This window comes from Camelus dromedarius, chromosome 1, assembly GCF_036321535.1.
Source record: "Camelus dromedarius isolate mCamDro1 chromosome 1, mCamDro1.pat, whole genome shotgun sequence".
In the NCBI taxonomy this organism is placed as follows: Eukaryota; Metazoa; Chordata; class Mammalia; order Artiodactyla; family Camelidae; genus Camelus; species Camelus dromedarius.
In genome coordinates this window covers 18,537,146-18,564,531 of record NC_087436.1, presented here as the reverse complement: position 1 = coordinate 18,564,531, position 27,386 = coordinate 18,537,146, and the positions used below count along the sequence as shown (strand labels likewise).

The window sequence follows — 27,386 nt, the reverse complement described above, 5'->3', positions numbered from 1 at the left end:
TGACTCTGGAGTTTTGCAGGATCCCTTTAAAATCAGTGACTCTTAATGACAAGAACAAAACCGTGGTTTTTCAATGTTGGTTTTGGGACGGAACAACTAGAGTTCCCCAAATATTTAGTGTGAGACAGTCTGCTGAAATTTAATTACGTCCCTAGGGATGAAATGAGTGAACTTTATGTTGAGATTCATTTAGCAACTTCATGACAGCCCATTATAAAAATTTTTTAATTTACTCTAAATTAGGGGGTGGCAGACTTTTTCCATAAAAGGCCAAATAGTAAATATTTTTAAATATCCTTTTAATTTTTTTTTTTACAACCCTAAATGCCAAATTAAAAGCAGTTGGGTATATTCATATTGCTGTCAACAAATCTCCAGGTATCTTTACATCTTGCAAAACTGGCACTCCATCCCCAATGAACAGACAATTCCCTGTTTCCCCTAAATACATCCCCTGTATGCATACAGCAGCATTAGACACCATTAGGGGGTAGGAAGGCGGGTTCTCTGGTTAAGGTCAAAAGCAATGGAGGAGGATCATATCCATACCTCATCCTCTAGGTGCGTACACCAGTGTTCATAGAAGCATTATTCACAATAAATACCAGGAGGAAACCAATGTTCACAGCAGTAGTATTCAAAATGGGCAAAAGCTGGGAGAAACACAACTGGCCATCAACAGATAAACAGATACACAAAATGTGGTTTCTACATACAGTGCAATATTATTTAGCCTTGAAAAATTAGGAAATCCAGATACATGCTACAGTATGGATGAACCCTGAAAACAGTATGCTAAGTGAACTAACCCAGATGCAAAAGGACAAATATTGTATGACTCCACTTACATAAAGTACCTAGAGTGTTCAAATTTATAAAGGCAGAAGGTAGGAGAGTGGTTACCAGGGACTGGGGAAAAGGAGAATGGAGAGTTAGTGTTTCACGAGTACCGAGTTTCAGCCTGGGATAATGAGAAAGTTCCAGAGATGGACAGCAGTGATAGTGGCACAATAATGTGAATATATTTAATGCCATTGAATTGTGCACTTAAAGATGGTTAAAATGGTAACTTTTATGTTTGCATATATTTTACCATGATGAAAAAGGAAATGCAAAAACTGTTCTTAGCTCATGGGCCATGCAGAAACAGATTGCAGACCACGACTGGGTTATTGCAGGCCATAGTTGGTTCTAAATCATAAGACCCATAAACAAAATGAACAAAATGACAGAAAATACTTTTTTAAACTGTAACTCATTTTTATTTCAACATGAGTATGTTAAACAGATCTTCATATTGACCACCAATGGCACTTTCACCATGGTTTGTACACATCACATGATCATCTTGCATAACATTACATTTTAAAAAACCTCTGAGTGACAATTTTATAGCATTCACACGCCGTGAGCTGGTTAAGGAAGAATACCACAGTTGCCTCCTACAGTGCTTCGCTGGTGTAATAAGGACAGTAAATTGTGGTTAAAAAAATTAGACATCAAGGTTAAGCAGCTCCAATTTACTGAAGGCCACCAGTGGCCACCACTGGGGACAGTGAGATCTTTTAAAGTGTACATGTTCTAGAAGAGAACACCGTCATTGGTTAAAACTTTGTCAAAAGAAGTCAGTTTCTGTGCTGAAAACTATTTTCATAAAACTGAAAACTACCAAACTGTTTTAATATAAGTACTTTGTCTTCTCATCAGCATCTTTAAGACCAGGTTCTTTGAAACCATTGGAATTTACTCTCTCTTTAATGTGTGCTCTCATTTCCATCTCACCCATTTAAGGTCACCGCCTAAAAGGCTTTAAGGTGGTGGCGATAAACTCACCAGCGAAATCCTTTGCTCACCAGGAATGTTCAGCTGCTGAAAAATGATCTAGAGCCTCGATGGTGCGGAGCTGGACTTGACAAGAACACTCAGGAAGCCATCGTGCTGTCATCGAGCGTCATTTCAAGGAAAGCAGAGAATCTTCCCAAACTATGCACATAATTCGCAATGATACCATTGCTATGTGTTGAAGAGGACTGGTATATGATGTTCTCATCCATGTCATCTGTTTGCCAGAAAGCAGTTTGGGTCAAAGTAATTATAACTGGTGCCCTGGGACACACAGTAGACTCTAAGAATGTCTTTGACCTACAAACAGGTTCTAGTTGGTGATCGTCCTTGTGAATATCTGATTCATGAAGGTGGTCTGAACAAGAACCACAGAAATCCAAAGACATTCCTGGAGGACAATCCTGGCAGTGGCACTGAACACCCTACCTGGATAGGTTCTATGCCTCAGTTATCACACTTGAAGCCCACATGGTACACAAATCCACTTTCAGCTTGCATTTGCTTAAGTTTGTTTTTTTTATAACTTTGTAAACTGTTCCTTATATTCAGGTAAATTTCCATACATAATAGGAATACTCTATCTGATGCCTCCTCAATAGCACTGTTCATGTGGCTATGAAAACAGGATCGGTCTTCATCTTCATCCATATAGACTGATGGTTCCTGGGAAGTCATCAAAGTGGAATGTTTAAAGAGGCTTATTAAGGGGGTGCTGTCATGTGCTTGTTGAAGACTTTTTGGAGTATATATATATAAGTTTGGTGTTCTGCCTGGGACTGGAATGCCAGCTTTAGTTTCATGAACTACTTCTGCACTTGCTGGCAACCTGTTCTGCTGTCCTACTGCCCAGTTCATCAGCTACATTCTGCCAGCATCAAGATTCTACTCCTTCAGGAGGGTATTCCAGGAGTAGTTGTTCAAACTTTTTCTGTTCTTCAACAGTCCACAATTGGTTAAATGTTTCAGGGTTGGTATCATCACACATGTGTCCTCTTATCATCTGAGGATGACTATTTTGAGCCTTCTGAACCATCACTCAGAGGCAACATACAAGTATGACAGGGACTCTCCATCCTTCCTAGGATCTAAAGGACTTTTTGGTCTAGCAGGTAAACCTAGTTTGTCAAAAACTAGATTAACTCTTCTAGTATGCCTTTTATGATTTTCACATTCCCTTCCAAAGTTCCCAAGGCTATTGGTATACTGGTGCCCAATCTTTGGCAACTGAACAACTCTCTGTGATACGGAAGCCCTATATCAGCCTTCTTCTGGAAGTTTTCCACGAACTCAATGGGATTTTTTTGTGCTTCTCTCTGATGTCTGCCTAAACTCAACCTGATGGCTGACAGTTCCACAAACAAGTGTTCCAACAGACAAGGTGAAGTTGCCTGACCTTTTATGACCTAGCCTCTGCAGTCATATGGTGATTATGATCACTATACTCTAATAGTCAAATCAGTCACCCCAACCCAGATTTAAGGGGAGGGGACACAGAGTCCATATGTTTATGGGAAGAGTACAGAAGTTGCAGCCATGTTTTAAAACCACCACAGACGCATTTACATAGAGAGATATGGCAATACATGCCAAGGGGTGCCCGCTTCGCAGAATCCCTCAAAGTGAATTTTGTTAACCTATTATTTTAAGGCAGACTAATCCAAACTGCATCAAGAATGACTAATGACTAAGAACGATTGGCTTGACTTTGACCCTAGTATCATCTACTGGTTATAATCACTTGTTATTTTTCAAACACTATCAAGCTCAGATCCACCCTCAGGCTTAGGCTAAGTCATATCCAGAAAGAATACAGAGAATGCCCATAGCAAGAAAAGCAAGTGGATTAGGATCAAGCCAACATTATGGTTGCTGAAATCAGCCATTTCCTGACTCAGTGATTACCAGACTTTAGTATTTCATGGACCAAGAACAATTTTGGAAATAGACTAAATAGAAACAAAGTTACCAACCTTTCATTCTCCAAAGTAAGAACATTTAGAAAACAACTACTCTATAACTATCACATTAAAAAAAAAACAGAACGGATAACTTCAAAATAAAGCATACTCCTTTAGAATGAATAAGTTTGACTAAATGGAAAATTCACTATATATTTTTTTTCTTTCTTTCTCATTTCTCTGCTGATCTGCAGAAAACTTCACCATGGATAAACCCTGGTTCGCAAACTGGTGTGGGAAATTACCTATGCAAGTGACATTCTGGTCTCTTCCCTCTCTTGCTTTATTCTATTTATTTTTATAGTTCTAGAGCTTTAGCTTGCTCCTAGGAACTCAATCTAAAAGGCAGACAAATACGTAAATGATTGTAACTCATGAGTGCTACTAAGGATATAGGGCGAAAAAAACTCAAGGAAAGTTTCACAAATTATGTAAAAAACATTTGCCCATGAGAAAGAATGCGGAAGACTATTACAGATGGCAATGACTGACTGAAAGCACAGAGACTATGTATCCAGCATACCCAAGGAAAACTATATTGTGTATCAAAAAGTAAGTAATGGTTATACTTGGTTGTAGAGTAAGGGTTTTCTCTTCTTTATTCTCCTCTTTTCTGAAATTTGACAATGGAGTATGCACTGATTTAATGATCAGGAAATTAAAAATAACTATGTCAATTTTGTAGGTTAGCTTATGAAGAACAAACAAAAAGCCTATGTCCCTTTAAGTTTGTATAAAAAGAGACCAGGCTGTAAAATGGAGGTGTTATCAAGCTCCAGACTTTGGCTAGGACAGATGACAATAGGGCAGACAACATTCCCTAGGCTGGGTGTAGTCAATACTGCAGGCCTTCTAGTTCACATACAGTCATCAGTCAAGGATTCTCAGGTGGCAGGTGCTGATAGGTTGAATGTTTAGCAGCACCTCAGCAGTCAGAGACCAAGGTTAGAATCCCAGCACCACCACTAACTAGCTCAATGAGCTTTGCAAATTACTTAACTATTTGAATCTCTTTTTTCATCTGTAACATCAAAAACTGCCTACCTTCTGGGATTTTTATGCAGATCAACTGATATAAGTAAAGAGCAGTGTCTGACTCTCAGAAAACGACACATATAGAACACATTTGTGTGTCTAATTGAGAAGTAGAGATTTGTTTGTTCTATTGGTTTAGAAAGGCTTTAAGATCCCATTTACCATTTATTTGCCCCATAGGTTTAGTTAAAAGCTTTAAGCACATTAAATTTGTCAGCTATAATGTCAACCTTTTGAAACTTTAATGTATGCGAGTTTGTAACAAGTTCCAAATGCGGAGAGGATATTCAGTATTTGCAGTGTCTTCTAAAATTAACCTATGCCTAGAATGGTCTTTCCGCAGGATCCCAAAATAACCAAGTGGCTCTACCCTTACATTCCAGCAACTGACACAAAACTAGGCGAACGTTTCCCATTTCTTTCTGTCTTCTTATTCGAGCTGACTTCCCTAACCACTCTCAGAGAGAATGGGGGCCCTTTTGTGCAGAAAAAGAAAAGGCTCAGCTCTAAGGTAATGGCCTCTTACCCAGGCTTTCTTAAAGCTGGAATATAGTCAGCAGAACAATGGAGTAGGGGTTCCTCAAGTGTTCTCAAACGCTCTGTAGAGCTTGCAGAATCCTCATGGGCCACTGGTCCCATCCGACAGCGATTCCACACTTCCCCGAACCTCCTCTGCCTCCAACCTTGTAACGTAGATACGCATCCCTACAGCCCCGCCCCCTTCAAATGACCAATCAGAGAGTACGGAATGAACCGGATGAGGGGGGCCTAGCTTGGCGCTGTCGACGAATCACCAACCTCATTCAGCAGGGGGCGGAAGCGGAAGCCCTGGTTTGGCCTTGGATTCCGCCTTGGGGGAATGTCCGGTACGAGCGAGTGAAGACATCCTGGGGCCAGCGGGTTTGAGTTATCGCCCCTTATCTATCAGCAGAATCCGGCAAGGAAACGCCTGCGAACCGGGGAGGAAGGAAGCTCGACCGCCCAAGAAAAGAGTGAGCGGGCAGGCAGCCGCGGGGCAGAACCGAGCTGTGTGCAGGGTCCTTACAGGCCGGTCCGGCTCGGTGCCGCTCCCGTCGAGGCCATGCTGCAGGGGGAGCTTCGAGCGATCCCGGGGTGAGGGGAGCAGCTCTGCCGGGGATTCCACCGCGGAAGAACTGGGTGGATGCACGGTAGAGAGGAAAGAATGCTGCCCGCACTGCTCCCCGGTAGCATCTTGAGCGGCCGCATTTGTGGCGGCAGCAGCAGCAGCAGCAGCAGAAAGCACAGCGTGGGCCAAGGAGGCGGTTCGAGCTGCTGAATAAGTCACCCAACGGCTGTTTTTCCGTAGTATGCGAGTCGACAGAACAGCCAAAGAACAGGGCTCCCCATAACAGTCTCCTTCGAGCTCTCTTCCCTTGCTACTCAGAGCTGATTTATGCGAAAACATGCCTTGCACTTGCACCTGGAGGAACTGGAGACAGTGGATTCGACCTTTAGCGGTGGTCATCTACCTGGTGTCCATAGTGGTTGCCGTTCCCCTATGCGTGTGGAAATTACAGAAACTGGAGGTAAGAGGGTCCCTCACCATCCGCCTCTAACCTTTCTTCTACCGTCCGGCCCATCTAAGGGATCCTATTTTTGCCCGGACGCTCCAGACTTGATATCCTGAAAACCACGTCATGTAATGAACCCAGTCTTAGGACATAAACCTGTTGTTTCTGGTTGTTCACAGTTTTTCAGAGCTTTCTACGGGTGGAGGTAGGGCCGAGAAAATAGGATATATTAAGGTAGCGTCTTCGGAGAGCACTGTTTTGCAAGCATTTATCAGTTCCCTGAAAGTAAGGTAACTTTATTCCTGAAATCTGATCTATTCAAATATTGGACTTAACTAGATCCACTTTAAAGACCAGGTGTTGAATTTTATTAGCATTTAACTAGCTTCCTGGATTAAAAGGACGCGAGTTGGTTTAACTTTGTTGTTTGTTTTTACTTTAGAAATTAACTCTTAACCAACAAAGTTTTGCAAAAAGTCCTTTGTATATTTTTTGATGTCATTCTTATTATGACATCAGTAAAGTAGTAAAAGCTGAAAGACCTCCCCGCCCCAGGTAAATACTTAACTAAGTGCTTTATAAAAATTGTAATAAACTTTAAATTTGAAGTTAATAAGAACCTGGACGTATTTTTACTTAGAAACAACTATTTCACATGAGTTATGACAAGCCCATGGTTTTTTTTTAGGCTTTTTATGTGGAAATGATTTTTATACAATTAAATGAAATGTATTTAATATGTTTGTTTTCTGTATGTTCACTTAGTATTTTTTTGTTGACTTTCCCATACTAACATAGTCCATGTAGTTGTTTTTAATGTTATGTAACATTACACTACATCGTTTCCCATTTATTAGATATTTAAGTTATTTCCATAATTTGTCTAACAAAATTCAAGTATAGATATCTTAATACAAATAGGGATTTCTTTGGAGTATTTCTTACTTTGAAGTATAGAAACTACTTTTAAGATTAATAATATGTATAATAACCTATCTTGAGACTTGTCTTAGGTGTTAGTGTCAATGGAAAAAATTAATAGTCAATCTGAGAAAGAAATGGAAAAGTTTATTTGAGCCAAACTGAGGCTTATAGCCCAGGAGACAGCCTCTCCGAGAGCTCTAAGAACTGTTCCGAAGAGATAAAGGGGGAAGCCAGCATATGTGTGATTTTGGTGCAGGGCGGTGATACATGCAATCGAGCACACATCTCAGTAGAAGGTTGCTGCTACTCACGAGGAACAGACATCTTAATAGCTTTAGTGCTTACCTAAGTATGTGACGATGCAAGAATCCGGGTTCATTAAAGTTTCTCCTGAAAATACCAATTTGAAGGCCCATTCTGCCAGTTTTCCCAGAGCACAGAGTGCCTCATCTGGATCTTACCCCCAGTTCCTTTCAGGGTGTAGTGTAGGTCAGCTTTTCAGTGACCACAGTGGCTAATGACTTGATTCTTGTAGAACTGGATGGTGGGCAGCATTCTTTATTTTACAGTCCCTTCCCTTTCAGTCTTAATTTCTACCAAGGTTTGGGAGGCATTTCATGACAAGTTTGTCCCACAGGCAGGTGAGGATTTTGTTGATAAGCCACTCAATGTGCTATTACTGGACAAGGCCCTCTTAACAATAGCCAAAAGCCTCTGGACCACCTGTCTCACTAGTCTTTTATGGTCCAGGAAATGGTTCCGTCTTATTGCTTCTTCCCAGATCTAGAGTCATGCTATTACAATCTTATAGAACTGTATTGTATATTTGGTCAATCATTTCAAGTCACCTAATCATTAATTTTATCTGAGGCTCAGTCATACATTTGGTAATGCAAAAAACAATAATCTTGTAAAACAGACAGAATACAAGTAATATAGTTAGTAACATTAATAAGGTCATAAGTATTTGAGCTAAGAACTTCCTTTAGGTGCGGCCCAGTATCTCCCCAGGTCATCTGACCACTCTGTTCAGCACCAGTCACTGTCTTTAAGGGAAACGATATATTGGCATTGTGCATAAAATTCACCAAAGATGTCTGTACTTAGAAGGCAAGTGATGGGTCATCGTGACCCTTTCACAATTGAGAAAGGATGTTATCTTCTAAGGCATTACATGACTGGTGCCAGAAGGAGAAAAAGTGATGTTTATGGTTGCACAGGTACTCCTGCCAAAGGGGAGGTCTGGTTATGATGCAGGTGCACAGTGCACACTAGAGGGGACGGGGGAGGCCACAGGACTGAGAAAGTTTTTTGTGTGAATTTTTCTTGTCTGGCCTTAAGATGTGAATTTTATTTCATTATTGATTTCAACTGTACTTTTTAAGTACCAGGTTTTAAGGAAAAATTTCAGTTCTGCAGTCTCCCCAGCTAACACCCTGAGCCAAATTCTCATCATGTATTGCCAGGGCTCTTCTGAACACACCTGCCAAAGTATCCAGTTAAAACATTAAGTCACATTATGTGTGGCCTTTTCTCAAAATTTTCCATTCACTCCTAGTCCCAGATTAAAAGCCAGTATCCCTAACTATGGCATCAAGGCCCAGCATGACTTGATACCCACCCCAGCACCCCACCTCCCGTCTTCCTTGGACTTTCTCTCCTCAGTTCCTGAGCCTCTACCACACCAGGATCTAACATGATATATATTTTACTTATTTTATAGAATTTATTTATTTTGAGGGGTGGGGTAGTTAGGTTTATTTATTTATTTTGGAGGCAGTACTGGGGATTGAACCCAGGACCTCATGCATGCTAAGCATGCGCTCTACCACTTGAGCTATACTTGCACCCTTTATTTTACTTAACTTTATTTTCTCCTTCTGCCCAAGTGCCTGATACTTAATAAATGATTATTTGAGTCCCAATGATAAATCAGGCTTGTATTCTAATATAGTTAGAGAAACTGCACCTACTTTCATGGAACTTAGTGGTGGAGATGAACACAGCCAACAAAAACAAATCAATAAAATAAAATTATATAAAATGCTATGGAGGAAACTAGAAAAGATCTAAGAAATGAACAGGCAGGGCAACATTATTACACATCTTCAAAAGACAACTCTAGCAGCCTATAGAAAATTAAGTGGACGTGGAGAGATGCTGGAAGGCTCTTTAAAGTAGTTCAGAGGTATTGGGTGCCTGGGCTATAATGACTTTTGGTGCAAGTCAGAATGGCAGATATAGAGATGGAAAACTGAATTTTAAGTATCATTGGAAGTGAAGAAACAGGACCTGATGGTGGATTGGACTGGGGAGGAGAGGCAGTGAGAGAAATCAAGAAGCACTCTGAGGTTTATGTCTAAACCACAGGGTAAATGGTGATGCTAGTGACCAAGATGGAAAATCGATGGATAGGGACAGGTCTGAGAGAATTTGAGTTCTTCTTTGGACACTTAGGTATATCGTGTGGGCATGTCAGCTGTGCAGTTGGACATTGAAGTCGAGGGCTTGGAAAGGTTCGAGCTGCAGATACAAGTGTAAGAGTTGTCAGAACAGAGATGGTGTTTAAAGACATAAGGATGGATGAGATTATAAAGGGGAAGAAGAAAAGGCCGAGGACCTAGCACCAGCATTTAGAGGTCAAGTAGAAGAATAAGAACTTAAAAAAAAAAAAGAAAGCAGCAGCCAGTGGGGAATAGAGTGCTGGGAGCCAGAACAGGAGATTGTCTCAAGAAGGACAAAGTGAACAGTCTGGTGCCGCTGAGACGCCCATTGATTTTCACAAGATAGGAGGGTCATTTGCAATGCTCATCCTGGTTTCAATGGAGGTGTCAGGGCCGGAGCTAGAGGGTGTTGTTTGAAGAATCAATGTGGAGTGAAGAAGAGGTATCAGGATATGAAGACAAGTGTTTGTTCATTTTGTTTGTTTTGAGTATTTTGACTCAGAGGGCCTGAAAAATGAATGGCACAGTACATAGAGGAGTGTGGATTAAGGCAGGGTTTTTTTTCCCCCTGTTGTGTTTTTTTGTTGTTGTTGTTGTTAAGGTGTTAGAGACACTAACTAGTGCGTGTCCCTAGGATAAGGTATAATTTAATTTAATCTTTAAAACCCTGAAGCATAGGAATTATCCCTATTTTACAGATGGGAAAACTGAGACACGTAAGTGGCATAAGTACCACTGCACTAAGTGCTTAATATACAATCTCCTTATCATCCTTTTCATCATTATTCCCTAGATGAGTTTATGTCTTTAAAATGCTTAACACTGTGCCCGGCACATGGTAGGTGCTCAATAAGCCCTAATTACCACTGTTGTTTTTAAAATATCATCACTGTTATTGCAGAGTGGCTGTTTCTTGTGGAACAGCATTTTAGTTGGGATTAGGTTTTCAATGGAACACCTAAAGCAGAGTTATGTGCCTCTGATCGAGCACTAGAAAAAGTAGTTGGCATATTAAGGGACAGTTTTATATGAAAAATCCTTGTTTTTTAAGCACTAGAATCACGGTGCTCACACAGGGGGAACTGAGGTTGTAGAAAGCTGCAGGTTTAGATAGCCCGTCCCATGCCCATGGTGGGGCACATACTCACAACTGGGGAGGCATGATGACCATGTGCGCTGTTCAAACCGTGTCTCTCCCTCTCTTACTCGACTGAGCACATATAATAGAGGTCACAGAAGCTCAGTGCACCTGTGATGTCACGTTGCTCTGCAGTCATCTTGCCCCACCCCTGTGGTCTTATGTCCCAAGTAGCTACTCCTGTTTCCCAGAGGAGGATTGGGCCCAGAAAGCACCGTCCTGTTTCTCTCTACTTTGAAAGCTTTTGGCTGATGGACACTTAACTCACTCCTGGATGCTTGTTTTTAATGTTTTTTTCCCCTTCCTCTCTACTTTCTTCAAGTTACCTTAGGAAAAAAAGCTACACTACTTATCTCCTTGTTTTGTGAGCAAAAAAAACCCTACTCGTGGCTGATAAGTTTAATATTAATGAGATCCTCCTATCAATGTGTCTCCAGTGTGAATAATTTATTTAGAGGTAAATGTAAATTAAATTAAAATAAATGTAATAATCATAATAATATCTATAGATTCTAGAGTTATTTTATTATCATGTCACCTAAATATGTACACACATAAAATAGGTTAAATTTCTTATGCATATAGCTTTTTATATAGCTCAAAAATCAAAACAGTTATAAAACCAGTGATTCAAATTAGTGGCATTAAGGCGAGCAGATGATGTTTTTCTGAAACTAAATTGCAGTGTAAAACTGGTACTAATTCCATGATGCAAGATTTTTTACATTTGGAATCACGCTACTGAAATGACTCAATTTTCCAGTCACTTGTTTTATGATCATTTGAAAAAGAGTTTTCTTCCTTACAGCACACTGAGGATGCTTGGCCTTCATTAGTCACAAGCACATCATGTTTCTCTTAAGGCTACCCCCAGGTTCTACCTTTTGGCACTAAGGTAACCACACAAACAAATGTGGGCATTAAACTTACTTGGCAAGACTGTTCTTAATGATCACATAATAAAGAAGGCTTGGAGTATCTGATGATGATGACATCATCATTAAAATGAGCCCTGAATCTTAAATGAAATTGAGCCAAGCAAAAATCTCTGGAAAATTATTGCTCAGACATTCTTTTCAGAACCTTCACCTCTACGTATTTGCTTTTGACTTACTGCTTTGATTAACCTCCAGCAGTCAGCAAGACTTCTGTATCTGCTGTCACGTTTTCCATACAGTTTAATATAGAAATTCATTGTAAAAATACATTGGTTCTCTATACTTTTCTTTTCTACTTCTTTAATCCTTGACCCTTGATGGAGAAAAAATCTTGTGCAAAACAGTAAAAACTACAAGTTGCAGGCATCAGTTCTATTCTCATGAACTGTTCGAACTCAAGTACTAAAAATACTTTCCTTTTATGACGTTTTATTGTCAGTGTAAAGAAATACAACAGGTCTTTATGTTACCAGGTACTAAAAATGCCCACCGTTTTACTTTAAAAAGTCGGTATTTGCATTTTTTATAATAAAAAATATTCACATTCTTCAAGGCAGGAGTACAAATTAATATAAAATTCATTCCCAGTGGCCCCTCAGGCCACTAAATTTGTTTTTACCAGAAAACAAGTAGATTACTTCAGCCCTCAGGATGGGGTTGTTCAAAGTGTATTTTGAGGAATTGAGCTTTTAAAGGATAAAATATTGATCAGAAGTTGAAATTAAATCTTAAATCTTAAAAAAATGTAGTGTCCCAAGTTGATACTGTTGTGTGTAAGAGGGGCAGCACGTATCAGCATGGTTCCCCTGGACAGCATTTGTGGCAGTGCTTAGCAAGTGGGAGGCTTAAAAGACAGGATGTGTGTAAAGAGCTTAGCCAAGTATCAGGCAAATAGTCAGCACTCACTCTGTTCTACTGACATGCTGGGCAACAATAAAATTGACAAAAAATGTTGGTAGATTTTGATCTAGATGTAAAAGCAAAGGAATAAACCAGAAAAAGATTTTTAGATTTGACTTGCAGAAAGTTTTAAAACTTCTGTACATCTTCAGTTACAATAATCAAATATAAAAGGCAAATAACAAGCTAGGGAGAAATGACATGATGTTAATGTTTTAATGCGTAGAGCCCTGTTACAGAAGGCCCCACGAGGAAGGGTTCAGCCTCATGAGGAAGAACCCTCCCCTTCCTTCCGCAAAAGCAGAAAATAGGCTGTTTATTGAAGAGAAATAAAAATGCCACTAGTCACTTGGAAAATATTGAGCCTCATTAATAATAAAATAAATTAAAATTTTTAAATATAAATATTTTACTTAGCTCTTTACTTTTAATAGCAGGGAATTTATACTGATATGTTCTTTGCTTCTTAAGGTTGGAATACACACCAAGGCTTGGTTTATTGCTTTAATCTTTTTGCTGTTGACTATACCTATATCGCTTTGGGGAATATTGCAACATTTAGTGCATTATACACAGCCGGAACTACAGAAACCAATAATAAGGTAAATTTTCATTTGTTTTGATTCTACTAGTGTTGTGTTGGCTTGTCTCATAAATATGATGTAAAATGTTTTAAATTTATGTTTTGCTTTCCAAATAGGATTCTTTGGATGGTACCCATATACAGTTTAGATAGTGTAAGTATGCTTCATTTTATCTCATTAACTAAGAACTTGTTTGATGATACTAACATAATTAAGGTAATAAAAATATGTTATTTGGCAATAAGGAGTTAGATTAGTAAGTGAAAATGTTCGCTTGTATTTAATGTTAATTAAGAAGATAAAGTATAACCATAGAAAAGGCAGATGTTTTAAAAATCTATAGCTTGTTTTCTTTGCTTAATCTTTTAAAATTTTGGATTTGTAGTTCTTAGTCCTTTAAAGATGTAATATTTAAAATTACATTGTCATCCTTTTTATTTATTATATATTTTATTTGGACCAAAACAGAAACCTTCCCTAATAGATTCTAATACATGCAGCTGTTACAGATAACTGCTTTAATTTGATTAAATATAAAGAAAATATCCTTAACATCATTTTCTGTGATCGTGTCAGTAAAAATTTTGGATTATATTTAAAAATTCAAGTACATAATTTAACTTCTCTCTTCATGTTCATTATTTACCCCCAACACAAATGTTTTTGTTTACCAATATCCAAGATGTTTATTGCTTTTAAAAACTCATTTCACAGATTATCTGGTAGTCCTCATAATGATAAAATTTAGAAAAGTTGATGCAAGTATGTGACAAGACACCTTAAGTTTAAAAGTAGACTTACTGTGAGTACCATGCGTTGGAATGGTAATTCATTTTATCATAGCTGCAACTATTTTTAACATCTGTGCTTTTTCATAGTGGATAGCTTTGAAATATCCCAGCATTGCAATATATGTGGATACCTGCAGAGAATGTTATGAAGCTTATGTCATTTACAATTTTATGGGATTCCTTACCAATTATCTAACTAACCGGTATCCAAATCTGGTATTAATCCTTGAAGCCAAAGATCAGCAGAAACATTTACCTCCTTTATGTTGCTGTCCACCATGGACTATGGGAGAGTAAGTATGTTTGGTTTTAATTCTCTTATGTTTGGGATTGCTTAAGCAGATTGAAGTATCATTATTCTGCAAAGCAGTGTGTTAAGTACTTATGCAGGACAAAAAGTGTAAGAGAGTCCCTACCCTTACGTAGTTCATAGTCAAGTTTGAAGACTAACAAAACACATTTTTATAATATACACATGTAAGTTAGTCTCTTTTACATTGTTCATCCTAAGTAGAAAACTTAAAATATTAATGGGGGAGGGAGACTTTGGAAATCGCTTAATCAACATCCTTTTAAAATTGGGAGCCAGAGTCTGTAGAGATTAACTAACTCAAGATCACATAGTTAGTCGATGGCAAAATCAGATCTAAGACCCAAGAAAATAGTCTAGGTGGGGAAGTAGCATTTGATATGAAATAAAAACAACAAACAGCAATCTTTATCCTAGTGATATATAAATTAGTTAGCCTTATTATACATCCATTTAGGACAGTAAAGGAAAATAAAAAATAAAGCCTGAAAACTTTACTTGAAGCTAGCATTGCATTTACTATACGAATGAACCATTGGATATTTGTCGGCAAGGTAACATTTGAAGACAGCATTTTAGAAAGATTAATCTTGCAGTACTATACAGGATGCATTAGGAGAAGAATCCAAAGGGGAAGTAAATTAGGAGGGTATTATAGTAGTTGATTTGTAAAATAAGCTGAAGAGGAGGCGTATGAAATTGGAACAGAAAGGAAAGAGTAAGAGAATACAACTGGAGAATCAATAGGACTTGGTCACCGATGGGGATGTAGGTGAAAGTTGCAAGCCAAGGTAACCGGAATGATTTGGAGCAATTAGTGTAGATATATGACCTAGGAATAGCTACACTGTCTTCCATTCAACACAGAACCATTTGTACAACATCAGCACTAAATATAAGTGTCTCTCCTTACACCCCTGTAAGGACAGGGAGCTACCTGACTGTTTGAAATAATAAGCTCCCAAGGTGTTATTTGACAAATATGTATTGAGCACCTAGTATGTTCCAGCATGTAGATATATCCTAGTACATATAACGGGTAGCTACTGTTTGGTTAAGAGGATTAGGAATTAAATGAAGACAAATAGTTACTCATTTCAGTAAACACTATGAAGGAAAAAGAACAAGAGTTTATGAATGAGGATAGCAAGGAAACACTCATGTAGGTTGGGGATGGGGGGAGGGATACTCTGCTCAGCTCCAAACACAACAAGAACAAACAGACATTCATAGCCAAAGAGATTGAGGTGGTCACTGGACAGAAAATACAAGAGGAAACATCAAGGGTAGGGGGATTCATGGCCCATGAAATAACAAGAATCTTGGTAAAGGCAGGCCAAGTGAACATCAAGAGAGGAATGAGGAGCTTGGTCAAGTAGGATATCAAGAGTAATCGGATACTGGGGTGGGGGGACGGGTGGTGATGGATGTCTTAGCAGGATTTTTTACTCAGACTGACTTCACAGGCCAAGGACAGGGCCTAAAGATGATGCCAAGTTGAAAAGAAATGTCAGAGGAGCCCTGTCTGAAGTTTGGTCAAGTGAGAAGCCATTGTAGGATGTTAAGCGGAGAACTGGTATCCAAGTTTCATTTTCTAAGCTTACTGGGCTCTTTGTAGACTGAATTGGAAGTGGGCTTGGATGGAGGAGAGTGCAGTGGTCCAGTAAATGTGATAATGCTGATGATGCCGTGGCTTTGATCAGGACTCTTCTATTAACACAGAACCTGAGATGAGGCTCGAGCTGCCTTTTCAGGCTGGCTCATCACAGTTTGCAATGGTCAACTAAAACCCAAAACCTTTTTCAAATAATGCTAAAGGTCAAAATTCCCCTTGTCTGTGCTTGTGCAATTCATTTGTTCCTAACCACACAAGCAGTTAACATTTATTCTTGTTAATCTCTGTGTTGGTTTCATTTTTTTTTCCTGAGATAGCTGCTGCCTGAACACTATCAGCAGTGCATCCATAACTATAACCCAGGTTTTCTGTCCTTTGAAGACATTAAGCATTTACCAGAATCATGCGGTTTGGGGGTATGGTTTTAGTAACGATAAAACTTCTCATTCTCTTGTATGTAAGTACGTTGTAGGTTACCAGTTAGTTTCCTTCTCCTGGAAGACTGGTGTTATATATCTGATGTTTAATCAGGCTGTTGCTGTTTAGGATAATTCAGTGTGATGCTTTGGTTTAAGATGCAAATGCCATGGGGAGTTTCCTATCCTTAGATGATAAAACTAAATCTGCTTTTTATGTTCTGGTTTCTGTAACATAAGCAGTGAGCACAAAGAGTTTTCTTTGAATGAACGTTAGATATTGTGTATGAGAGGTGGGGACCATTTATTTTACCTAGTGATTTAATACAGTTATGAAAGAGATTTTCTCATGAAACAGTACTAACTCTTATTACGTATTCCCTTCTTCCCTCTTGTTTTTAAAATTTGCGTCACAGCCCAAGTTGAATTTGACACAGTTTGAAAAAAATTGCTCTGGGGCATATACCTTGGAATAGATATGCTAGGTTTTTAGGTTTTGTTCAACTTTGTTTGTGATAAATTGTTTGCTAGAGTGGCAGTACCAGATTACTCTCCCATTAACGGTAGAAAATATTTCTCAGTGAACCACAACTTCACCTATATTTAGAAATACCCAGACCTCTTTATGTTTGCCTGTCAGGAGGGTGCAAAGTATCACTGTGCTCTTGATTTCCCTGATTAGTAGTGAGATTGAGCAACTTTTAAAACGTTTTTTAGCCATTTGTATTTCCTTTTCTAAGGAATGATTGTTGCTGTTTCTGATTTTTTTTAATGGGCTGTCTGTCTGTAGGGGATCCTTATATGTTTATATACCAATTCCTTATTTAATGTGTGTTTAAAAATATCTTTTTCCAGTTTTTGGCATGCTTTGGCACTTTTATTATATCTTTTGATAAATGGAAGTTGTTGTGAATTTTAATATAGTTGAATTTATCAGTCTTATTTATAGTAAGTATTTTTGTGTCTTACTCCAAAAATTCTTCCCAGCCACAGGATTACAGAAACACTCTCCTGTGCTTTTCTTCTAAACATTTCATATTTTTTCCATTAAGACTAATAAACACATTGCTTTTTTCTTCATATGTTGTGTGAGGTAGGAATGCAATTTCAGTTTATTCCATTGGCTCACTTAAAAGTTCCTTTAGTGTCAGTGTCTCAGTAGCAAATTTTCTCAGATATACTTATCCAAAAGTGTCTTTATTTTGCCCTCATTCTTGAAAGATAGTTTTGCTGGATGTAATTCTCTGCTGACAGGAATGTTTTCTAAACATTTTGAAGATTTTTATCCCATCTAATTCTGGCTTCAGTTGTTACTGTTAAGCCTCTGCTGTCAAGCTAATCATCGTTCCACTATAGGTGACATGTCCAACTGCATTTTTAAGACCCTCCCTGTCTTTGATGTTTTGCAGTTTCACTCTGGAGTATGTAAGTTACTTTGTTTTTGTTTTCAGTCCTGCTTAATTTACAGTGTGCCTCAGTCTGTAGATTTGTGTCTTCAATCAGTTCTGAAAAGTTCTCAGCCATAATCTCTTCCAATTTTGCCTTTCAGTCCTCTTCTATAACTTTGAGTGCATGTTAGACCTTCTGATTCTGTTCTGTTCTTTGTAACTCCCTTTCACATTTGTCTCTTTGTCTCAGCCTTTCCTATTCTGGGCAATTTCTTCAGCTACACCTTCCAGTTCATTAATTCTCCACAGCTTTCAAAGGTATCTGACTATTTAATACATTTGCATAGTCACCATGGTGGTCTCAGGTTTGATTTGATGATCAGCTTGTGAAACACTGTAGGTGTAACCCAACTCCCACTTAACTTACTTTGTAAGGAGTGTGGGGCCGGAAGCACGGCATGTACGGCCCAGGCATCCTGATCACAAGGTCTTGCAAGAAGCCCAAGTGCAGCCCCGGGCCCACCTCCACAGAGGGGTGGGAGTGAACCACCTCAGCACCGGGAAGGCTCTCAGCACACAGAACACCAACAGTTTTTTGTTCAGTCCTAGTGACCTAGTACCTCACAGTCTGTATGTCAGACTCACCTTCGTCTCAGTATCGATGTAATTCTTAAATTAGAGGATTTGTAATACATAAGATTGATAAAGGAGTGCTACATAAACTTTTGCCCTCAGAGCAACTTGGTTTTTTAAAGGCTTACTTGCACAAGGCTGTCGGGTAGAGAGCCTTTTTTTTGGTAGTTGATGTTTTGGAACTTCTTTGTTTTGTTTGTTACTCCTCGTGAATTTCCCCGTACATTAAGTGACTTCAGTGATAGAATAAAAACTGTTTTATGCAGGATCTTTGTTTTGTCCTTTCAGAGTATCTGATTCAGAGCTCAGAGTCAATAATAATCTCTGGAATGATACAGAAACACCAAGCTTGAAAAGAAACTGAATCCTAAATGTAAATAATACTTTCTAAATATGCTTTCATACACACAAGGCTACACGTAATTTATTTGCTGCTCAGTTTTCTTCCAGAACCACACAGGCACCCCCACTTCTGTTCTTCATTCTTGTTCTCTTCTGTGCTGTTCAGGAACTTGAGACTGTGCTCAGAGAGGGAGATCTTTCAGAAGATGCAATTGTTACATGATTTTTAAAATATATTTAAATAACTTGTTTGCGGGCATCCACATTCTTTCCCAATAGCCATTTAGAATGACTGAATTAAAAGGATTAAATATAAATCTGGCATCATTTGTCAAAGTGATTTTAATTTGGGGGCTTTGGAGAAACCTGATACAATTGAAATGAGGAGTTGAAATGAAAACTAAGTTCTTTTTCTCTGGCAGAGTATTGCTGTTTAGATGCAAACTGGGTGTATTGCAGTATACAGTTGTCAGACCATTCACCACCATCTTTGCTTTGTAAGTAGTTATATTATTATTCATTTTTTTTTAAATCCTCATGCTCTTACTTAAGTGGAAACAACTGAGTAGAAAAACATGTAAAAAGTGTTTTGTATGTAACACATCTAGTCTGTTATAAAAAAAAAACTATATAGAAACCATGCTATATTAGAATAAATAAGGTGACCTTTCATAGAATTCACTACAGAATTCTTCAAAATAATACTCTCTCTAGAGATTTTTAGAAAGCATTTTAAAAATACTCTTCTTCAAGTATTAATGTTCACACAGTTTTACAGAAACATCTAGTACATGACATTAAAGTAAACCACTTCAGAGTCATTGCATGGTTTTATTTTCTAAATGAGTACTGTACTCTAAAGAAGTCATAGTTTTCTTTTTAAAAAATTCTGTCAAGGCATAGCACTTAAGGTTAAATGGGGTATCATTAAGCTACCTAGTAAAACTATTCCCTAAAAATTTAAGAGCATCAGGTAGTTTAAAGCAGGTAGATTGCATGTTTTATCTGCTAGTTACAACCAACAGTCTGTCTGCTCACAGGAAGGATGGGAAGAGAGGTAAAGGAAGCCTTCAGTTCTCTGTTCTGCTTTTATGCTGGCAATTTTTCAGACATTTACCTTGGCATTAAGACTAATTCACTTATTTCTGAAGGCATGCTTTATTTCTTGGCTATTTAGAAATTGGGTAATCAAATAACTTAACACTTAGATCTGGGTCATAATTGAAGTTGCCTCCAAGACAGTTTGGGAGATAAAATTACAGTTGTAGTTGGAGGCCTGCATTATATGTTTGTAACAATCAAGCTTTTGAGAAACTGGCAGCATAATTTGTTTGCCTCTAATAATTAACCCATTCTAGTTCAGTGTATGTGTCTTTTGGATTTACTTCAAGCTGGAGAAATAATCATATGGTAACATTTGTGGAAAAATGTTTTCCTTTAAATTTGAACCACCTTTATCACTGGATAATCTATCAAGTGATTATCTACAGGATCTTTTAAACTGACTTCTGAATTTAAGTATTACTGTCAATGTTGTATTTTAAAATATATTTTGATTTAGTTATTCATAAAGTTGTCTCATTTTCACCGTGCTTTAGAATCTGTGAGATGCTTCATATATATGATGAAGGGAACTTCAGCTTTTCAAATGCTTGGACTTACTTGGTTATAATAAACAATATGTCACAGTTGGTAAGTAAATACTCATTTCGACCATACTGAATCAGTGTCCATAACTCTGAATTTTTTTAGGGAAAGTTTCTTCCCGAATAAAACTTACTGTTACTTTTTAATATTGAAACTTGATTTGCAGGAAGAACTTGAAGAACCTTTAACATTTATCTTTATACATACATAAAGATACAATATCTTTGTTAGTTATTTGCTGACTTAGACATTGACCTGACTGTTAACTTATACATTGATTGTGTGTTTTCATTTGGTTCTGGTATCGAATGCACGGTTATGTGGATATGTCATAAATAAAAACACAGTGCTCTCCTTAAAAAAAAAAAACCTTAGGCATATTTATAAGAAAAATATTTAATTGGCATATGGCGGTACCGGGTTTGAATCAAAATGAGAGAATAAAAGTCTCATTATTTGGAATAAAAAGAAAACTGAGAAAGCCAAGTTTTTTTAACAATGCTATTTTTTTTAAAAAAGATTAAAATGATGTTATAGAAGCTGAAATGCTCTAAAGATCTAACTGTTGGATCCCTTCAACTTAAGAGTGTGCATTTTATTTAAAATTTTTAATCAATGCTTTCAGCAAGGTAGTAGTTTCAGTGCAGTGATATGCATGTGTGGTGTTAGAGGTTTATAATAAAAATTAAGTTCCTGTGTATTCAAAGCTTTCTCACACATCCATATTCTCTGGAACCAGTAACTCCATTTCTGGGAATGCCTCCTCAAGAAATGGTCAGAAGTACTTTTGCTTTGAATATTTTTGTATATAAAGCTTATTGTTTGTAATTGCAAAAGCCTGGTAACAGTCCGAAGCCTAGTAATCAGGACTGGTTAGATATACAATGGTCCTTCCACCGGCCCAAACACTAGGCAGTTATTTAATGAAATATGTGGAAAAGGGGCACTTTAAGTGGGGGAAAAAAAATCAGGCAACAAAATTTTATATTTAGTTGATGATACCTGTTAAAAACCACCTTATGGTGTGGAAAGGAATGGTTGGATGGTGGGCCTGTGGACAACTTTATACTTCACTGCTTTCATATTCTAAAGTACTTTAAATGAACATTTTATAATGGGGAAAAGTAAACTTTGAGGAGAATATTTATTGCTGTGCACGCTACACTAATTACAACTTATATCTAAAAATAGTTAATAATGTCTTGAGCATTTATCTTTAAAAAGTAAATTCAGCTGGATTAACATACTGCCCTCAAGAAAAATTGTTTCCCTGATTCCTTTCCAATTTTATGGTCACAATTTTATTGAAATAGTACTTATTTAATGTGTTGACTTATAAATAACATGCAGATGGTGTTACTTAAGATAGACTATAGTTAGTAAGCTCAACCCTTATAAAATGAATGGTAATTTGTGTATAAAAGTCATTAATAAGCAGACAGATGATTTTATTTGGTCGAATGAGAGCCTTTTCTTCCATTCATGGCAGTCACTTATTCACTGTGTTTTTGTGGGCCCCAGTAAGTGAACACTTAAAACAATTTTCAGGGAAGATGTTTCTCCTCTAAGAAATTTCATATTATATATATTCATCCACAGAAAACTATAAAAGCTTGTTAATCTGAAAAAAAAAGCATAATAAAGCCTAGAAAATGTTGCCTGAAACTTTATTCTGTACCAGGTCTCTGGTTTATAACCTGAATATTTCTAATACCATATTTGTTCTTATTGAAGAAGTTTAATTGTTTAATTGTTTCTAGTTTGCCATGTATTGTCTCCTGCTATTTTACAAAGTACTGAAGGAAGAACTGAGTCCAATCCAACCTGTTGGCAAATTTCTTTGTGTAAAACTGGTGGTTTTTGTTTCTTTTTGGTAAGTGTTGCTTTCTCTTAAATGTTCTCATTTTCTAAAGAGCAATAAAACTTGTTGATTAGAGAGAATTTTTTTAGCCTTAATACAGAAGATGAACTAAAATGTCTACTTACCTTTTAAAAAGTACATCCTTTTAGCCCTTCTTGATTTTTCATAAAGAAATAATCAGATGGTCACTGTAACATTTATAAGAAAATAATTTGAGTCACTAAATGTATCAACACTAAGAAAATCATTAAAATAAGTTGTGGTCTTTTCATATAAGAGAAAACTCTACAGTTTAGAGATAAACATAATGTAGAATATTTAATGATGTGAGGCAATGTTCATCAGTAAAAATATTTTTTAAAACAAAAAACAAAACTATACATGGTCCCAGTTTAGTAAAGGAGTGGGTGATAGGGGCCTAGAAACAAATACACCAAATTTAATAATACACAAATAATACAAAGAGGAGGAAAAGAAAAATCTTTGAAATCCCACCACCCAGAAAAAAGTGATTGACATTGTGGTGCACGTCATATATAAAACTCCAAAGAAATAGTTCATACTATAAGAACTTGTAGAACTCAGTGATGTGTTAGTGTATTGTAGGTACAGGTCTTTGTAACAGGATATTTTGTTATTGCTTGGATTTTTTTTATTTCCGCAAAGTATTCTGATGTGTGGATATCACTTTCTAATGTCAATCTCCTGTTGACGTTTAGGTTGTTCCTAATTTTTTTTTTTTTTTTTTTTTTTTTTACTGTTACAAGCAATATTGGAGTGAATATTCTTGTATACAGATCTGTGAAACCTTGTCTACTACCTCATTATTGTCTGTTTAAATTTAACCTAGGGCAGATCCCTAGGTTTGCTTGAAATGCTCAGTGTGGACTCCCTGTCTTGACATCAAACAAGACTGGTTTCAAAATATTTTTTAAAATAATTTGAATAATCAATTAATACATGTGTAGATAACATTTAAGTATTTGTCCTTTATTTCACTTTAAATTGCTATTGTACAAGGTGTCAGGCATTTGTCTATGTATAGGAAGAACTTAAAATCTAATTACTTGTGCAGCATTTCAAAATAAAAAAAAACTGTAAGCCAAAAGCCAGACTGTAAGTTTTAAGAGTACGTAATCAAAATTCATGTGATGAAACTGTACCAGAAGAGTAAATCTGTAAAACATACATAGACTACGGATACCTGGTGTCCTCAGGAGTATGTGGTAAAGGCAGGGTGGTGGTGGCGGTGGTCAGCCCACAGGTGGTACTGGGTTTAACTTTTTAAACGGCATATTTTTAAAACACCTGCTCATTTTATGCTTGATATAGATTTGGCGTTTACCTTTTCCTAACATATAGGCAAGCAGTAGTTATTGCTTTGTTGGTAAAAGTTGGCGTTATTTCTGAAAAGCATACATGGGAATGGCAAACCGTAGAAGCTGTGGCCACAGGACTCCAGGTAAGTAGCGCTGTCTCTGAATTCAGTTGAACTTCACTGTTTGTTAAGCATTTTTATGTATTATCTCCTAAACCTGCCAGCATGCAGGCTGTGGGGCGACTGTTATCCTCACTTCACACGTGAGGAAGCAAGGGGCCCTAGGGAAGCTGATCCTCGTCGCTGATTTGTGGTAGAGCCAGGAACAGAACCTCGATTTTGTTCTTCTTAATCAGTTGCTCTTTCCGCATTTCTCCTCTTAGTCCTCGGGCAGTGGGTTGAGAATGCACTGAACTTTGCAAAGAAATCTTAGTGGTGTAGTACAAAATAGATTTAAACTCTTGGCTTTTTGTCTTGTTTTGGAAGAGGTCAAAAGTAATTTTGGAAAATGGAAAAATGAATATAATCCTTTGGGGGAAAGCCAGCTCTTGATACTTGATACTTTTGAGAAGAGAGAAAGGTGGTGCTTTTCCTTTATCTACAAAAATAGATTCAAACTCCAAGGTGGCTGATGCTCCTGTCGGTGTTGTTGTTGTAGGACTTTATTATCTGTATTGAGATGTTCCTTGCTGCCATTGCTCATCACTACACTTTCTCGTATAAACCGTATGTCCAAGAAGCAGAAGAGGGCTCATGCTTTGATTCCTTCCTTGCCATGTGGGATATTTCAGATATTAGGGATGATATTTCTGAACAAGTGAGGCATGTTGGTAAGTACCAGCCATTTCATTCATTCAGACAGGCTATTGTAGTTCTCCTGTCAGGTGTGTTTAAGAGATGAAAAGACGGTTCAAAGCGGGGCCACAGTAAGGCTCTTCAAATTGGGACAGGGGAGGGGGAGCTTATTTTTAGCATGGCAAGTCTGTAGTGGTAAAAATAACCTAACTCTTGGCTAACTCGGAAACCTTTATGTTACTTTAAAGGAAGGACAGTCATGGGACATCCTAGGAAAAAGTTTTTTCCTGAGGATCAAGATCAAAATGAACATACAAGCTTGTTATCATCATCATCGCAAGATGCAACTTCTGTTGCCTCTTCTGTGCCACCTTCACCCATGGGTCACTATCAAGGGTTTGGACACACCGTGACTCCCCAGACTACACCTACTACAGTTAATGTATCTGATGAAATATGTAATTATACTACAGGAGTGAAAAAAGAACCTTCAGATATTTCCATGGCCTCCTGAACAGTGTGCAAAAGCAGACTGTGCTGCCGCCGTGTTATTTCGTCACCTGGTATCCCACTGCTCAGGATTTTGTGCTTGGGACAAGCCATTAATGGTGGAAAATTTCAACACAAAGATAGGCGAAGACCAGGTACAACTACTGGATTTATACAACTAAGTTTTGTATATCACAAATAATCAGTCTAAATATCCTAGACTTAGACTTGATTTCTTAACACTACATAGAGTATCACATACTCAAATGGTAGAAAATGACTACTAAATTTTACTGATGTTAACAATGCTTTAGCAAGATGATAGACATAAAAAAAAAAACACAAAAAAACCAAAAAACAATCAATGCTTCCTACCACTGCTGCATGGATATAATGCTCTGGAATAAGCAGGAAGTGTAATTCAGAAATATGAATTAGTGGAACTTAATCATAATCATGTGCCATATATGCTTCCTAACAATTATTTCTGTTTCTCAACTGGATGTCTTTCGATAAATTAGAATTTATCATTTATTTTCTGTAACTTTTTATGTCTCTCATTCTTTAAATGTAGACCCTTAATTTTTTAACAAAAAGTTCTTGATTAGAGAGAGACAGCAGAAAAAAATTAAGTCCCAAAATTTAAAGGGTTGAAAATTATATACCTACAATGAAAGATGACTGTATTTTACATCCCTACTAGGAGAAATATCTAAGACCTAATATTATTAATCTTAAAACAACTACTATCAAAAAATCATATTTGCAGCCATGCTAATAGATTAATAGATTATCTGTGACTTTGAGATAAAAATAATAAAATGGACAGAAGACATGAGATAGAAACCCAGTCTGCTTTTCCTCAGTGCCATTAAAGTTGTCAGCAAGTGTAAACTATAGTCTTAATTCAACAGACAACAGTCAGAAGACTTGTAGGTGCTGTTGGGGAGAAATTTATTAATTGGGATGGAGTTCCCCTAATTGCTAATCATAACCCATTGGGTCTAACATTTACACTGAAAATAAAGTGCCAGAGTAGTATGTTGCAAACAGCAAAGATAAGTATTACTTCTCAAAACCTTTGCTTTGTATATTTAAGCACATATATATCTAATGCGTATATACATGCATACTGGTTCATGGTAATTAGGTACAAAGTTTTTACTCTGTCCATTCTTATAAACTAAACAATTTTACCGACAGTAAAGGTGGGCAGTATAATATTAGAGGCAAGGAGAACAGGCAGTTTGGAGAGAAGATACATCTAACTTCCTGTGTAGTTCACTTAACGTAACAGCACGCAGTGTATACAAGGCATGATGATCTTACTTATTAATCTTGCTACTTCAGGTCTTTAAAATTTGGACTAATTTTTTTTTTCTTACTGTGCATCCAGATCAAAACTTTGAAAAATACTGGTTTAGGTTTAACTCTTTCTTGAATTTATCAGCTTTTTAATTTTTCTTTGCCAGTAGCCCAGGAAAAATGCTACCCGCTCAGATTTTACTTTGTCCCTCTTATACTCTTTTACTTAGATTTAGTCTACAGCTTCAATTCTTACTCAAGTTTGCATTCCCAAAACATGAAAACTGAGAAGGTGGTTCAGAAGTATTTCAAGTATTTAAAAGAAGCAAGCTTGGAATTTACAGATAACCATAGCCCTCAGTCTTCAGTGAAGCCAACTTTTTGATGTATCCCAACTATAAGTTTGGATTTAAGGGAGAAAAATCCAAGATGCCTAAAAAATGACGATGAGATTCAAAATCCCTAATCTTTATAGGTTAAGAGTGTAGACTCACAGGTTTGGCAAAATTTAATCTGTAGTAAGTAAAACCAAGCAATAAAAACAGGTTCCTAATTTGAAAAATTAATGACAGCCTTTTCCAGAAAGGAAGTCTGCAGCAATATTTTTGTAATAATGCCACTTTTAAATTTCAGATCTTTTAAATACACTTTATTAATGTCCATTTTAAAAAACATTCGACCATTACAAGGAATTAAATCTTCATAACTCCATTTTATGATTACAATCCCACGACTCATTCAGACTAGAAGAATTGTGAACTTGCTGCTCTATTTCCACATTTTTTCATTGGAAAACTGCTCTTCATTGCTTCACTGTGATGCTGACATTGCTTTTGTGGTGCTGGACGTTGAGTACAAGTTCATCTCCCATTTCCACCTGGATGGGGTTGTCTAAAACAACTGCAGCTTGTTTCCAGTGGGAGGCTTCACTCGAAGTATCCAACCTAATCTCATCATCAAGGTACAGATGATACCAAAATGGAATGGCAGTCACTTGTCCAGATTTACAAATGCGTACCTATTAAATTAAACCACGAAAACTTCATCAGCGTAAACAGAGTAGATTTGGATAAGTCTTTGTCTTTTCAGTCAATTTTAGATCCAAATTTTATAAAGAAATATAATTAATCACCCAATTCAAATTAATACCAATCTATCTTATTCATTAATGTTTACCC

General features: G+C 37.3%; 2 protein-coding genes and 1 pseudogene across 3 annotated transcripts in view; 1 reads left to right on the top strand and 2 right to left on the bottom strand.

The window, feature by feature from the left end:
- Positions 1-1,260: 1,260 nt before the first annotated feature.
- On the bottom strand, positions 1,261-6,264 carry LOC105091221 (ZZ-type zinc finger-containing protein 3-like; annotated as a pseudogene).
- TMEM184C (transmembrane protein 184C) lies at positions 5,662-27,253 on the top strand. The gene is made up of 10 exons (XM_010982652.3): positions 5,662-6,385; positions 13,186-13,316; positions 13,415-13,451; positions 14,177-14,382; positions 19,216-19,290; positions 20,392-20,485; positions 22,201-22,313; positions 23,664-23,763; positions 24,278-24,449; positions 24,663-27,253. Exons 1-10 carry the CDS (start codon positions 6,263-6,265, stop codon positions 24,926-24,928), a joined length of 1,317 nt encoding a protein of 438 aa, XP_010980954.1. The 5' UTR covers positions 5,662-6,262; the 3' UTR covers positions 24,929-27,253.
- PRMT9 (protein arginine methyltransferase 9) overlaps positions 26,842-27,386 on the bottom strand; it is a 28,676-nt gene continuing 28,131 nt past the window's right edge. For both annotated transcript variants that reach the window (XM_031465121.2, XM_031465135.2), the window contains one exon: positions 26,842-27,226. In XM_031465121.2, the coding sequence (XP_031320981.1) occupies positions 27,011-27,226 (216 nt within the window). In that variant the 3' untranslated portion in view covers positions 26,842-27,010. The remainder of the gene's footprint in view (positions 27,227-27,386) is intronic.